The following is a 16431-nucleotide window of genomic DNA, read 5'->3' as shown; positions in this document are numbered from 1 at the left end:
AGCCAGAAGTGTGCTCAGGAGGTGCTGGGAAGTCTGGGGTTTGAACAGAAATATCATTCTGGGTGATGGAGGAATTTTCAAGGAAGGAAAGCCTGAAGTGCCCCCAGGTTAGATGAGGCTGAATGGTAGTCTGTAGGGTCACCGTATAGGTGTTTGATGCCTTCATTCTGCAAGTCCCATTTTAAGAGCCTCAAGGCTTGTTCAGATTGTCTTGTAAATCCTTTGTGCTTTGGCTTCTTTCTTTATAAAATGAGCTGAGCCATATTTATCATCACTGGTAATGTGGTTTGAAATGACTGTGGAAAAGCTATGTTCATTCCAGGTGCCTGATGCCAGAACCAGAAAGAAGAGCAGAGTTAAGCACAGTATAAAAAGGAAGAGCAGAAGCAGGAAATGCAGAATGCCATGGGGCAGAAGTTACAAATATTCATAAAACAGGGACTGGTTAAAGTAAGGCCTAATTCTGTCTCTTAGCCCTCTCTACCAGAAGCAGAGACCTAGGCCCGGCTGCCCACTTCCTAGCTGGAGGAAAGGGCAAGCTTGCCCTATTGCAGTGTCAGGGTTAGAAAGTGAGAAAATGATGTTTTTTTTAAAAAAAAAGGCTGCGGTGATTGCATATTCAGTGAGTGGGATGGATGTTGGGTCAAGTAGATGACTCCTACTGCTTCACTGCAAGCCCAAACGGGCATTGCACATCATCTAAAAGGAAGCTGTGGGGAGCTGGGGGTCGGGTTCTTCTCACAGATAATCAGTGATAGGACTAGAGGGAATGGCCTCAAGTTGCACCAGGGGAGGTTCAGGTTGGAAATGAGGTGACATTTCTTCTCAGGAGCAGTCAGGCATTGGAAGGGATTGCCCAGGGAGGTGGTGGAGTCACCAACGTGTTCAAGGAGAGGTTGGACGTGCTGCTTGGGGACATGGTTTAGTGGGTGACATTGGTGGTAGGGGCGTGGTTGGACCAGATGATCTCGGAGGTCTTCTCCAACCCTAACGATTCTGTGATTCTATAACCTCCCCCCGTCACGGCTCCCCAGCCCACGCCACCCCACAGAGGCGAGCCCTCGCCCTCCCCCCCAGCCCAGCCCCTCAGGCCCCGCCCCCAGCCCTCCCCGGGGCGCTCCGCCTCCTCAGCGGCCGGGGGGGGACGGGGCCACGCGAGAGCTGCCGCGGCTTGGGCCTCGGCGGCCGCCGTCGCAATCACGTGAGCGGCGTCACGTGACGGCGGCGCCAGACGAGCGGCGGCGGTGGTGGCGGCGGCAGTGGAGCGGCGGAGCTGCGGCCGGAGGGGGACTGCGGAACGGGACGGGGCTGCCCGGCCTCCCGCGGCCTGCCCGGCCGCCCTCCCGGCGGGTGAGCTGTGGGGCCTCCGGGACGCGGGGCGGGTGTCTGCTGGCCGGGGGGCGGTGGAGTTCAAGGGGAGGTCGGTTTCGGCTTTTTTTTTTTTTTAATTATTGTTTTCTATTTTGGTTAAAATCGAATTTTCGTTAGGTAATGCGAGGGAGCTGTGTCGTTGGGGGTGGGGGCAGCGCGTTCCGGTTTGCTCCCGGTCGCTGCTGCAAAGGGAGCCCAGGAGGGTCAGAACCAGGCTGGGCGAGGAGGCTCCAGCCGGTTCAGGGCGTCAGAAACTGCTGCTGCGGCCGGCTCTGCAATCAGCTCCTTGTTTTGGCATCAGAGTCAGCTGGGGATTAAATCATAACGGAAGGAGAAAGCAGAAGTGGTGAAGGTCACTCTCTTGGTCTGTGTAGTGTGGTTCTTAATCTACTGAACTGGTGGATTTTCTTCTTTCTGAAACTGTAGTTCATGTGTTTTTATACATCTTTCTATTTATCCTCTGCAGTAGTAGACAAATAACTAAATCAGTCTTGAAGTATGGTTAGGAGGTAGCTGCATGTGTGCACAGGATTTTAAGTCTTATCATCAGTCCTGATTTGGAAGGAAGACAGTTTCTGCTGTCTGAAGGGCTCCTTGTAGAAATGTAGTATCTACATTTCTCACTGTACAAATGTAGTGTCTATTGAAATAATTCCATTTGATTGTTTAATTGAGAATTGGTAAGATGGAAAGTTATTAAATAAAGGTTTATATCTCTTATTTTAGGAAAATTCCGATTGCTTAGAGCTTAGTGTGCAAGTATAGCATACCCTTGTCTGCTGTAGGAAAACCACATTTTAGATGCTTCATAAACCTTTGATTTCTTAGAAAGTACTAAAATGGTTTTAGGGAATGGGACTACTGAAAAGAGGTTTTCATTTCATTGTCTTTAAATTATTGACAAATATTCTGCTCTTTAGTACTTTAACAAAAGGTTTCAAATCTGACTTGTATTTCTAGGTGTGTTTTAAATATCAGTGAAGATGGATATCCGAGGTGCCGTAGATGCTGCTGTCCCAACGAATATCATTGCTGCCAAAGCTGCTGAAGTTCGGGCGAACAAAGTAAATTGGCAGTCTTATCTCCAGTAAGTAAAATGTTGCCATATTTTTTTTTTTTTTTAATTTTTAAACTTCTTGTGGTTTTGCGTTGCACTGGAATATTGTTACAATGTGGAGCAATCTGTCCTGGTGCCCTGAGAAGGGTTGGGAAAAGTCTGTATTAAATGCAAGTGGCTGGGGAATTTTTTCTTACTACAAGAAGGAACTCTACTTATGTGGATCGAAGACAGTAATAACAAATGTAACTTGGTGTAAATGCATGGTTAAAGAGTCTATTTTCCTCCTTACCGGAGAAAAACCTTTCTCAATTTTAGCTTTATCAAACAGGTACTGAAGTGAATGTAGTTTACGGTAAGAGTTGTCTTATGTGTAGGTATAGTTTCTCTACTGGTAAAGTGCCTTTTGTGTAAACACAAGTACTGCTAGCAAAACTGGTCTGGGAAAACAAACTGTACCTCAAATAAAGGATAATTGTCCTGGACAGCAACTGAAGCAGGTAAATGGAGAAGCAGACACTTCAGTCTGGGGAGAGCTGCGTGGTTATTTCAGGTAAGATCAGAACTTACTTTAGAAGTAATAGCACTGGAACTGGTGGGAGAAATATCGCCTAAAGAGGATACAGGAACAAGCTGAGGAAAATAAATTTGTGTATGAGGTAGGGGACAAGGAAAATAAACAGACATTTGCTGGTTTTCTCCACTCTGTAATCTCAAGTAAAATGTGAAATGCCTGCATCCCTGCATTCCTCCTCCTGACCTGCGAAGAATATCAGCAAAGTGTGAATTGTTATTGTCTCTCGAATGTCCCCCTGTGGTAGCAAATTAGTTCCAGAGGAACTAATGCTGAAGTAAAGTGGTAGATATCTTGGTGATTATAGAGGTATAAACCATGCTGATAGTGCTTTGTGTTTATCATTGCACCACTTTACAAAAGGTGAGTGTTTTTCCAGATGGCTGTGATATATATGTAAATATTTTCCATACAGTAAAAAAAACATGATTGCAAAACTGTACACATGGAAGCTGAGAAATGCTTACACAGCAGAAGCTCATGAATGACAACCTACTACAGAGCACTGTGCTATGGAGCTCAGTCTTGCTTATTCCATTTGTGCAGTTGGAACTATTTTTCCCTCTTTGTATACCTGCATGGTAAACTGGATTAAAGAACTGATCTGTTGAAGAACCATCCTTTTTCTGGGTTATTTTTCAGATGGTTCCTGGTTCAGTTAGTGTGACATTACAGTGGCTGTGCAAAAGAGCAAGGTTGGTGTGGTAACTTGAGTGGCAGCTACCAAGCATTTGTTGACACATCTCTGCCTGGCTTTTGCTGTTACTGTATGCCTTGTTACCCACCTGATAGGAAATGTGTTCTGGGGAAGCCTGGGTGGCTGTTTCAGTGCTGTTCTAGTTGGCAATTGGCAGTAACTGGCTAGTGGAAGTACAGCTGTTCACTGCTGATCTGTTGAGTATGTGAGTCGTCTTCCGAGTCTCCACTGGGCTGGTAAGTTGAGCTGTTGCTTTTGTTGGTGTAGGGGATGGTTCTGTTTGGCAGAGGGCTATATTTTGAATATATAATGTAGTATTAATTGCTTGACTGTGTTTCATGTGGTCTACCATTTGTAACTCACCTTCATTCTTGGGGTTCTCTCTCTGTGGAGATCAGTAAGGATTGGGCAGTTTTGTTTTTGTCAGCAGCTTCCTATATAACTTCTGACCAGTAGGCAGACTTGATGGATCTTTTCCAGATCCTAGGATTTGACTTTGTTCTGCTATGGAGTCTATGAAAGGAGAATGTGTCAATTATTTCCTCTCTTTGGGTCAGTCAAGTTTTGGAGGCCACTGTAGTGCATCTGACTAATGTTTGTGACCATACTGTGAGAGTGCTCAGTTCTCACTGTCCTCTGTATGTCAATGACAGTGTGTCCTGTTTATTGTTGCTCTGAAATAAACGTAGTCTTTGTGTTTTGTATTTACTGATAACAGGCTGTCTGACTAAGGTAGCTCCAAGGATGAGCTCAAGTGGTGCCAGAGGGATCACAGAGCATTGTGAACTGTACTTCCTGGGCTGATGAGCTTGCTTATCATTACTTGCTGGAAAATATTAGCAGAACTTAGGGATTTCTAAAGAGGAAAAGATTATTTCTGTGTTTTTTTTTTGTTTTTTTTTTGTGTGTGTGTGTGTGTCCTTTCTACAACAGCTGAATTTGGTTGTGATAATTTCTTTGAGGCTAGTGCTTTAAGGGATTTGTTGCAAAGTCAGCTAGTGCAGCTGTATAGGCTGGCATTTCTAGATTGAGGCATGCTATACTACTGACTGGAAACTGCTAGCTTCTGGTGACCTGTTAGAGGCAGGCCAGAGTGGTTTGTTCTGTCCTATAGAATAGAAGGAAGCTGGTGTACTGATGATTTTGAAGGACAGTTCTCTTTGTTCTCTTCTGAGCTGCTGTTCTGGCAATCTGTGCAGTTTGTGAGGTGAACTTCCATGTTAAGCCTTCACCATGGATGGAGACTTACTGAAGTCTTCAGACATCTTTACATTAGAGGAAGGAATTTTGTCTGGTTTTCTTAAATTAACACACCAACTCAGGCATGACATAACCTGTGTTCCTTAAGGATTAGGTAGCATTTCTGTAGTTAAGAGTTTTAAAAAAAACTTCCCAAGAAATCTTGATTTAAGGATTTATTTTTTTTTTAATCTGACTGTGACAGTTATATAAAGATGGTTTAAAGACTGCACCATTCATAGCAGTGTAGGGGTCTGGGTCACAGAGGAACGACTTCAGAAGTTCCTTTCTGCTCTATCCATCCTCAGTGGAAAAATAAAATGTCTTACTAGCATTTGGTCACGCTGCAGTAGCCTGACTTCTGTAGAGTTAACTCAAGCTAAAGATTAACTGGCATATTGTTTATTTCATCCATGAAGGTTGTAACTGTAAACTAAATGTCAAACTAACTCAACTGATGACTTTCATGTTTTCGACGTATATTATTGGCATAAAAAAAGGAAATATTTAGGTATGACAACTGGACATGTCACCTGTGTTTTCCAGTGTTTACCATTCCAAAATTAGGCTGTGGATTTTTTTTTGATACTGAAACTTATGGAAATAGTTAGAATTCAACACACAACAGATGTTTCTGAGGGAGAAAAAACTAGCAAACCTTAAAACTGTAGAGGGTGAACTGTAGATCTAGTTACTTTGTGGAAACTAAATGTAGTTGAGGCCATTAATTCTGTACAGACTTTCCTGCCTTTGGATCTTGAAACTCATAGTAGTTCAGAGATGTTGGTGCTTTCTGTTAGTGGAAAATATGGTACGCTACTGTTTTGTACTGTGGTTGCTTTCAGTATTTGCTTCAGGATGTCAGAATGCCTTTGTAGGGTACCTTACCCCAAAGGAAGGAAACTTTGGTTTTGCTTTCTAAAGGTAGTGATTTTTTGGAGAAGTGAACTCACTTTGGAAATTCCATCTTACTATATGGCAGTTTTTCTGTTGTACAGCATTTGACAGTACTTCCTGTTTAATCAGGTGAAATGCCTGGTGGCTGAATTGTATTTGGCTTCCCATGTGTCTTCAAGCAATTCACAAAAGTTTGCGAATTCTGATTTTAAAATACCTGATTTAGTTTCCTGGGGTGGGAACTTTCTAAAGCCATTCAAGTGTTATCTCAGACTTCAGAAGCAAATCTAGTCTTAGATAAGCTTCCTAACTTGCAGGTTTTTTAATTTCATTCAATACTGTAGAGTACATTCAGCTGGAATGTTAGCTGTCAAGCAGCTGGGTCATATAAATGCCCTTTAGGTTTATATAAAGTACTGTGGATAGCTGATTAAAAGAAATCATGTCTTGACATCATGGTAGGTAGCCCTAAATATGAGCTTCGCATTTGCAGCAGATGCTACTTAGTGTTGTTTTTTTTTTTTTTTTTTTAAGGGGGAAGGGGGGGAAGTCCACAATGATTTTTAAGTCATTCAGACAAAAAAGGAACAGCAGCTGGAGAAAATATATAACAAATAAAAAAATCACAAGTTTCTGAATCATTATGAGAGACCAAGAGGTTTTAAAAATGGTGATTTCGCATTCATGCTTCTTAGAATCTGACAAGGCTGCAGTTTACAGTCCTGTAGCAAGTGCCCTCAAAGGCAGGACTTTGTGCTTCAAGCACAGAGCTTTAATAATAGGGTTACAGAACTCCTGATCCAAACCAGATGATATCTGGACAGCCCAAGCTCAGTCAGAATGACTGTTATCGATAGACAGACTGTGTAGACATGTCCTGGAAAATAAAAGCAGTGAAATTGAATGGTTGTTAGGAATAGGGATGGAGGGAAGCTTTGGTTACCTTGTTTGCTTAAAGGGGCTGGGAAATCCCACTTTTCCTTGAAAGTCAGCAGATGTTTTCTAATAGCCTGTTTGTAAACAAGCATTGCGCTTCTTGGGCTGAGGCTTTTTTCAACCAGACAGACCCAACACAGTGAGACAATTACAAAAAAATTGCACTTTTATTGGGGGTTTACCAGGATTTTAATGGAACCTCTGTTCATGGAACATCTGGAAACTGACCCAGAACATGGAAAAGATGGGTTAAAAGAATCATGCTACATAGCTTTGAGAAGTGGAGGAGGCAGTTGACTCAGTGGAAATGTTAAGAGGAGATGAATCTTGGAAACACTAACACAAGGCAATGTCTAAAATTTTAATCATGCTGCTGAACAGAAGCAATGCACGGGGAAGACTTCAGAGTGATTGTTCTGTTACCGGAGTTTTAAACTCTGCGCCTGAGACTATCTGCAGAAAGGAGCTCTTTATGTTCTGCTGTGGGATGTAGGATTGGTAAAATGACTCTGAGATACCAAGTTGAAGAAAGTAAGGTTTTTAATGATTTATCATTTGTGTGTTGCTAATGGTTTCATACTTTGCTTTTCAGAGGACAGATGATTTCAGGTGAAGACTGTGAATTTATTCAAAGATTTGAACAGAAAAGAAATCCAGAAGAGAAACAAGAGCTGTTGCAAACTGAAGGCAACCAAGTAATTTTCCTTTCTTTTAATTATACCTTTTTAGGGAAGGCGAATGGAATGAAATTTTCATACCACCTCTATTTTAATGTTGACGATACAGTTAAAATATTATGAAAGAAGTCTAAGACTTGTATAAAAAAAAAAAAAACAATTTTTTGCTAAATACAAGATGGAGATTTACCTAATCAGTCTTTCCAGAAAGCACCTTGCTGACTTTTGCTGGGGAGTATTTATCTTGTTTGAAACCCATAAAACAATTTGTAAAGGGTAATAGTCAATGACAGAAAACTTCTTTGTCATATAATGCCAAATGTATTCATTTTTACACATTAAGCATCCCAACATTTTATTCAATTGCAGTAAGACTTAACTGTGAAGTAATGAGGTTCTGTTTTGTATTATCAAAAGGAATGAACACAATTGTTAATGTTAATTTTAATGTCGTTTATTTTCTAGTGTGCTAAAACATTTATAAACTTGATGACTCACATCTCGAAGGAGCAGACGGTTCAATACATTCTGACTATGGTTGATGATATGCTGCAAGTAGGTCAATAACCTCTTATTTTTAAGCCTTTAAAGGAATGTTTGTATGTTTACTTGGTCTAGTTCAAGTCTAGCGAGTGTTACTAGGTCTTGTTGTGCTTATGGGCTTTGGCATTAGTACATGCCCTGTAGCTACAACATACAATAGGTGATACCATCTCCTGTGCTGTGCTTTACCCCATAGGTAAAGGCTTTCATTGGCCCACTCAAACAGCTGCATTAGTTCTAGCTGGTTACAGAAAGTGGTTGGAAATAACCGTTTCCTTGATTCTGTCATGTTTAGCTAGATGCAGAAGCTTTCTTAACTTGATGGTCTTGCACTGATGTTCCTGTATTCAGGGCCTTACCATGTTACAGCAGTGACATGGGTGACATTCTGAAAGTTAAATGACTTAAAGTTGTTCAGGCTTTATGGTGATAGCGCGGCATAGAGGTGTCAGTGCAAGTTTCTCTATTTGTATATGTATATTTGCTTTTGCTTGAATTTGGATGCTTTTTCACTTCAGAAATTCTGCCTTAGTTTCTGAAAAGCTGTGCTGGCTTTCGCAATACTCTGTGATACTTCATTATTCAAACATATCTTGATGCTGGCAAAGAGGTCTTGTGTGTAGGTATCTGCTTCACATCACCCTAGAGCCACCTAGTCGTCCATACTTCTGCTAGACAAGGCTAAAACAGGGCTTCTTTCTTTTGATCTTGTTCAGATAGTAAAAATGCTGACGATGCCTTACGGACCCTTTGTTGCACACTTCCAAGGTGCAAGGTTCTTGTTGGAGAGCAGGATATTTATTGGCCACTAATTCAGTGGCTGAATTTAGTCCAGGGCTCTGCAGATGGCAAGCACAGAAGAATCCACAGTAGTGGAAATGAAGTCTCCTGTCTGCCTTGGTGGACTTAATTCAGTACATCCAAGATTTTAAGCAATAAATTGCTTGTGGTGCCACTGATTCTCTCAGTGAAATTCTTTTGAGCAAGGATGCCTGCTGTAAATTCATGAGATGAACGAACAGTAACTGAAAGCTACCTTTGATAGCTGAAACTTCTAGAAGCTATCAAAAGTAATAATATCCAGCTTTTGTCTGTGATAATGACCATCTGCACCTCTTCTATTGTCTTTCAATGCTTTTCTTGTGAGGTTGTAAAAAATCATGTCAACTGTGCTTCAAGTGTGCTAGAAGCCCAGCTGGCTGTCTAGGAGGGTTCCAGCAGTTCTACTTAAGGGTCTGATTGTGGTTCTAAGAAAGATTTATTTCAGAGACTGCTGTGGAAATTGCCTTATGAGAACATCACCATTCTGTTTATGAAGATGGAGAGCATCTGCATACTGGATCCCCAAGGGAAACATTCATTTCTCTAATCATGTGCTAAATGCTTGGAACAATTTTTCTGAATTAGTGACCCCATCACACTTCACAGTCTGTTAACTGTGAAATCTTTAAGAACCTGCAGAGTAGTTAGTGGGTGTAGCAGTACCACCCAAGTGAGCTTCATTTAGCATCTGGCATTTCTGAAAAATGATACTTATTCAGCTGTTGATGTGAACGTTTAGGATTTCCTTTTTATTGATCTATTAAGCTGCCTAGAATGGTGTAGCACTACGTATTTCAGGGCCATCAGGTGTTGTCCATTCTTTCCTCCTGTCATTATGCCTCATCTTAACAGCAAACACCAGACTGATTTTCTGATTGACAGCATATTGAAGTTATTTCAGATTTCCTGCTTCCAGACCTGTCTCCTTTGTAGCTATGTTGTAAACTGTGTTAGTTGACCTTATTTTTGCTCTTTGTAGCTAGACTTTGTGTAGCACCAGTATAGATGCTAAGAGTGACTTATTTGATCAAGCTGACGTGTTTCCTTAAACTAGTGTTCACAGAGCTGAGGCTCTCCATGAAGACATGGTGTTCCTGAGATCTTAAGTCCCTCTTTTTTTATTCCATAGTTTGAACACCAGAAATGGAATTTTTGAGCTTTTTGATATGTCTCAGAGTATTAAATGCTTGAATGGTGAATCGCTGGAAGAGTTAGGAGTATCAGAGCATCAGTGACATCTGATCCTCCCCAGGAAGTAAGCAGGGCAGAAATTTGCAGCCCAGTTGGTGCAGTAACTTTGAAACTGTCAAAAAAGGGTTGGCTGCAACTCTGATACCTGGTAAAATGCCCGTATTTGAATCTTGGATACATTCAGATCATCTTGTGTTTAATGGATGGTACTTCAATAAGTGGACTTGTCCAGCTGATTTTTTTCATCCACAGTATTGTTAAAAGGGTGCTGTACGAGTGGTAGAAAGCCCTTCAAGTAGTGGAGTTTGAAAAATTAAATTCATGGGATAGTGGAGGCTGAGATACTGTTATCGTGCAAGTTTCCTAATTGTAGCGTCTTGAACAGTTTTGTCTTCCTTGATAGAAATTGTGTATTTGTTTGAAGTAGCTTGACTTCAAAGGGGAGACATCTCTTTATAATAAAAGCTGACTATCCACTGGGCTAGATAATACGTGGAAGTGCTGAGGAGAAACAGGAATCAATGTACTTCATTTTCTCTATGAATATATTTCCAGCTCTTAGAGCTTCTCTTTTTTCTTCAGGTTACTGTGGCTTCTTCTCTGCTCTGCTTTAAGGTTATAGCTGCTTTGTGCAGAGGTTATTAGGTGAAATGCTAGAAGCAGCTGTGCACGGTGCCCTAGTTCCAGACTCAACAAAGATCTTTAGTGTGGAAATGACAGTATGTGAAAGACTTCATGGATTTTATCCAAGCATCATGACAAATGGCATCACTTAACTAGCCTCTCGTTCTGGTTGATCAGAAGGATATATCATTTTTTACTGTAACAGGTGTGGGAACACTAAGATACAATTAGGATTTCAAAGCTTAATTCTACCCTCCTCAAATCTCCCACTTCAACATTAGTGTGCTGAAATGGGCTGTATCTGCAAGTAACCATCAAACTGAAAAGTTTCCAGGGCCTATTACAATCCTGGATACACTCTGATAAAGTATATTAACATATCAACATAATGATGAGCAAAGGTACCTGTCTCCTGTTGAATGCTCTTACAAGTCTCTGATCTTCCCCCCTCTTCTTGTTTTTACAGGAAAATCATCAGCGTGTTTGTATCTTCTTTGATTACGCAAAACGTGGTAAAAACACTGCATGGTCCTACTTCCTGCCGATGTTGAATCGACAAGATCTTTTCACTGTGCATATGGTAGGCTTCAAATGAATCCATCACTGAAGATGGTGCAGAAAAATGCTGGTTTTATTTTCATTTTGGAGTTTGAAACTTAATCTGCTGCCTGGACTTCAAAGTTTTCTAGTTGGAATCTAGATGAGTCATTCTTAATATAAGCTGGACTTAACCACTTTTTAGAAGGAAAAGCTGTGTTGTTTGACATTTGTGTTTCTGGGGAGACTAGAGTAGATTTTAAGGACTTAGAAAATAAAGGATTTTAGAGTTAGGCACAGTAAGGCATAACTAGAAAAGTAACTTTTGTAACATCTGCCAGTCAATGCTCCTCATCCTATATGAACATTAGAATTTAAGTTCTAATCCTATGACAGGAAATCTTGCTGAACGTTACTCTGTCAAATTATTATAATGCTGCTTGAAGTCTGCTTAAAATGGTGTGTAAGCATACTAGGGAGGAAACTGCAGCTGCTGTTGTAGTGGGTTTACCCTGGATGGCAGGGAGAAAAGCCCCCACCCAGTTGCTTGTCCCGTCCCCCACAGTGGGATGGGGGAGAGAATCGGAATGGTGAAAGTGAGAAAACTCATGATCTGAGAGTAGGCAGTTCAGTAAGTGAAGGAGGCTTGGGGTGGTGGTGGGGGGGTAGCAACAAACAAAAATGGGAAGAAGTCACCAAAAACCAAAACAACAAATGCTGCAAAAGCAGTCACTCACCACCAGCAGACTGATGTTCAGCCAGTCACTGAGCTACATTGGAAACTGCCTCACTCCCCCTCAGCTTTCTTGCTGAGTATGATGTTGCATAGAATCACAGAATGGTTTGGGTTGGAAGGAACCTTACAGATCACCCAGTTCCAACCCCCTGCCACAGGCAGGGACACTTCCCACTAGACCAGGTTGCTCAAAGCCCCATCCAGCCTGGCCTTGAACGCTTAACTCAGAAGATACCCGTTTGAGTTCAGGTCAGCTGTCCTCCCTGTGTCCCTTCCCAGCCTCCGGCCTCTCTGCCCAGACTACTTGCTGGGAATGCCAAGCGAGAAACAGAGGCAGCCTTGGTGTTGTGCAAGCACTGTTCAGCAACGCCTAAAACACTGGTGTGTTATCAACACTGTTTTGGTCACCAGCCTAAAACACAGCACCATATGGGCTGCTATGAAGAAAATTAAGTCCGTTGCAGTACAGTGGAAAGGTGCCTGCAATAATCTTCCCACTGCATTATGGAGCTGTGTACAGGCAAACACCTGCTTCAGTAATTGTTTACACTGCTTCTTTCTGTATAAGTTGGCTCAAATAGTTATGCGACAGCCTGCAGCATATATGCATATAGTTACTTTAAAAATAATTTGAAATGGCTGGCATAGAAAATGCACTCTTCTGATTTGTTGTGTATAGTCTTACGCTGTAGATTTAATGAAAACTCTTAGTCTGCCACCATTTTTATGTCTCAACTTCATTCTTAAATTCCACCTTTCCTTTTGGTTTTCTGTTTTTCTTTCTCTAGGTTGAAACCTTCTTCCATCTTGAAAATGACTTGCTTCAACTTAAGTACAAAATACATGGTTGCAAACTATTAAATTTGTGATGGCATTTGCCTTAATCGCTTAAAGTAAGCATGCTCATGTATGTCTTAGATCATTAAGTGTCTTACTGCTGGTGGATTTCTGACTTCAGTAGAATCCTACAGCCATAGCCCATTGATAGGCCCATTCTGAGGTCTTCTTTGGAGCTTTGTGAACTTCAGCAGCTACAGGTATCTGATAACCTTGTGAAAATAACACCAGTTACTAGGAAGTAGAAGCAAAAGAAAGCTAAAGGAATCAAGTTACTAGGCACAGAGATAGAAACCTGTTTTCCATGTAAGGGGCCATCCTTTACCTGAACTTGGTTTCTGGAGCTGGTAGGACTGTCCTCTAACACTGAGGACTGAAATTGTTAGATCTGAAAATCTGTTCATTTCATTCTCTTTCAGGCTGCAAGGATTATTGCCAAACTGGCTGCTTGGGGGAGAGAACTTATGGAAGGCAGTGACTTGAATTACTATTTCAACTGGATTAAAACTCAGCTCAGTTCACAGGTAAAAAGCTACTTCTGTTTACACTTTATAGTGACTTTAAATTTAAGTTTAAATTAAAAATTAAAAAATAAGGCTTCTTGCTTTTTCTGTTTGTTAACATTCATTGTCTACTGGGCACTAAGGAAACACGAGGGTTTTCTGTCTCACTTCATTGTTTTGCTTCTCATAGCTTGTTTCTAGGAAGAAAAATCTCATGGCAACAGGAATTGAACATGGACGCTTTTTTCCAGTTTACTATGTCTTTTTGTAGTTGCCACTTGAAACTAAATAAATCCTGATTTATTTGGACAGAACTTGTCTGGCATTACCTCAGTATGAACTGCTTCCTGCTGGCATGTCCTTCAGATATGAATCTTTCCTTTGCCTTCTGTTTTGAGATTTACCCGTTTCTTCCCTTCAGTTCTTATCAAAACCTAGTGATTCGTCTTTCTCTAAGGTAGTGCCGAAACAGAAGTAGATTACAGAGAAACATAATTCAGTATGTTTAGTTGCAGTGTATTTTTGCATGGGTTTCCTAATTGTAGGCTTATTAAGAATTCTGTTTTTTCCTCTAGAAGAAGAGTCTTTAATCTTTCTGAAAGAAATTCCAACATTAAGAGAACAGCATCCAGATCCTAAGACAAAGGTGGATAAAGGTCTTAAATCCACACTTTTTTTAAAAAAGAGGAAAAAATGGAAATTGTGCTATGCCACGATAAGTTCCAAGCATATCCCTCTAGACATAATGGTGTGTGTATGTGTGTGAAAAATACAATATGCTACCATAATATATTAAGCAGAAAAAGTATTTAATAAACTCTTCTTACAAGTAGAGGGATGGGAGAATTGAAGCGGTGTTGGAAACAACCTTTTTTAAGTGTGAAGGATGGCTCTGATTTTAAACTTTTAATTTTTTGTTTCCTAGAAACTACGTGGTACAGGTGGTTCTGTGGAAGCAGGAGCAGTCTCCACAAGTGATGTGAGTGTTTCTTTAAAGCTTGTCAATCTGCTGTTTAAGGCAGGTGATATCCACTCCTTGGATTAAGGTGCAAAGGCCTTCTGGCATCAATAACAGAAAACGCTTCAAATGGAACTGTACAACAACAGAGTGCCAGGTGATGGCGCCAAGAAACAAAAGTATTTTTAAAATCGTGGGTTTCACAGAAAATGCTGGCAGTGGAAGTACATATTTCCAAAGTTGGATTGGGTTGTTAAAACTGTAGATGTATCTGGTATCCTCATTGTTAAAACTTGAAGATATGGTGGGCAAATTCATTTAATATTTAAACAATGCTGTCTATTTAGCACCAAACTATCTGACTAATAGGAGAAAGCGTGAAGATTCTGGGTCTTCTGCAGAACTTAAGGCACGTCAGCTATTAAAGCAATTGTTGCCCCAGGAACTTCTGTAGCACAAAGTTACAAGAGTGCTTTTGAAACTATAAAGTGTTCATATTTGAATAGCCTGAATTCAGGGGAAAGTGGATAGTCCTTTTCTCATCAGTATTCATATATATTGAATTTCTTGTAGCTATAATGGGTATTGGGCTCTGAGATGAACTTGGGCAGCAGAGCAAATAGAAGTGATGATAACGTTTGATTTTTCATCTTTGTTGTGGTGCAGCGAGGCAGTTTATTTTGCCTTTTGTATGTGGAGTGGAATTCAGTGTGGTTTTTGTTCCTCTTGCAACCTCAAAGTGTTTGTAGTCTTTCAGAAGACTTAAATATGAGCCTAGAATTTGTTTCTTTTCTAAAAGCAGTCATAGCTTTAAAGCATTAGCTTCCTGTAGAGAAAAGCCTCTTAAATTACCACCTGACCAGGATTTAAAATAGTAAAAATGAAAGACTGCTATGTATGGCTGTAGGTAGGGAGGAAATTCACAGTCTGCGTGTGGTAGTTGAGGTATTTCTGTATTTTGTGCGTAGTTCAATGTCCCATACTGTTAGTTTTTGTTAGACTCTGTCATATAGCCATATGACAGTGAATAGTTCTATTGCATGCCATACCACTTGTTACGGAGCTGTTAAGCTGTTCCAGTTTGGTTAGAAATGTGTTCATTGTGCTGTAGCACTGCGTGGATGTACCACTGCAGGGTCCCAAAGCAGCAGAACTGATAGTACAAATATGTTCTAGGATAATTAAGTTGGGCAGGTTTGGTGCTGGCTTGGTGGTGTTTCTGATTTCAGATCTTGCTTGTGTTTGGTTTCCAAGCAGGTCCTAACTAATTTGTATCAGAGTAAATTAGCGATGCAGTTCTAACATTTTAGATTGGAAATGATGTCTGGGACTTAGGAAATTTCAGTTGTAATAGTGTTGGAAGAGGATGCTTTAAGAAGTTCAGGAGTACAGAGGTTGGTGATTCAGATAAATCAATACATTATTTGGGGCAGGAGTGTTTGTGTGTTCATACTATTTATTTTGCATGGAAGTCTGAGGCAAATAGCTACCCAGTAAAATAAATGTTGTTTGATTTGGATCTAGGTGTTTTGGACTCACTTTTTACAAAAAGGTTTCAAAGGGATGAATTCATTCTGTGACCCTCATCAGACATTGTTCTGTTTGTCTTTTATCTTATTTTCATATGGCCTGGCCTAATTTATTTCCTCCAGTAAACGTTTGAAAGGTTTGACCTTGTGTTATGTGACTGATCTACCACAAAACTTTCAAGGCACTTAATAAAGATAAAGGCTTATAGGAAAAAATATTTTATCTGCAGCATATCTGAGTGTTAGTGAAAATAATACCAAAGCTGAGCACGAAGGGAGAATAAAATGCCACTTCTGTAATACCTTGGGATCTTTCTTTTTACTGACCAAAAAACATTTTTGAATTTCAGCTGATTTTATGTTACTACATGAAAAATATGTACGTTTAGAGTTAGAAAGCTGTTTAATGATTAAGTCTGTGACAGTTCATAAAGGATTCTGGATGAAAATGGAATTCAGTGATTGCATCTCACAGCATTTTTATGATATGAAAGTTTTACTTGTTTTTCTTGGTGTAATGTTATGCGCTAAGACTTCAATGAATATGGAAAAATGAAAATGCAAGGCTAAAGTTTGAGGATGGTTTTGTGTACTCATCTTCCTAACATTATCTTTTTTGTGTAAATACACATTTCATTATGGTGAGCATGGTCCTTTGTGGCACATGCATAGGAAAACATAAAACTGTAATGGCATCGCTGCT

At 40.5% G+C, this 16431-nt stretch overlaps 1 protein-coding gene across 1 annotated transcript in view; it reads left to right on the top strand.

The window, feature by feature from the left end:
- Positions 1 to 1252: 1252 nt before the first annotated feature.
- Positions 1253 to 16431, top strand: part of ATP6V1H (ATPase H+ transporting V1 subunit H) — a 38527-nt gene continuing 23348 nt past the window's right edge. Inside the window, exons 1-7 of the mRNA XM_035318223.1 lie at positions 1253 to 1350; positions 2332 to 2458; positions 7364 to 7466; positions 7914 to 8003; positions 11095 to 11208; positions 13158 to 13262; positions 14167 to 14220. Of these exons, the coding sequence (XP_035174114.1) occupies positions 2355 to 2458; positions 7364 to 7466; positions 7914 to 8003; positions 11095 to 11208; positions 13158 to 13262; positions 14167 to 14220 (570 nt within the window). The 5' untranslated portion in view covers positions 1253 to 1350; positions 2332 to 2354. The remainder of the gene's footprint in view (positions 1351 to 2331; positions 2459 to 7363; positions 7467 to 7913; positions 8004 to 11094; positions 11209 to 13157; positions 13263 to 14166; positions 14221 to 16431) is intronic.

Source organism: Oxyura jamaicensis, chromosome 2, assembly GCF_011077185.1.
Source record: "Oxyura jamaicensis isolate SHBP4307 breed ruddy duck chromosome 2, BPBGC_Ojam_1.0, whole genome shotgun sequence".
Taxonomy (NCBI): domain Eukaryota; kingdom Metazoa; phylum Chordata; class Aves; order Anseriformes; family Anatidae; genus Oxyura; species Oxyura jamaicensis.
Note: the sequence above shows the minus strand (reverse complement) of the source record. Positions and strands in the feature narration are given on the sequence as shown.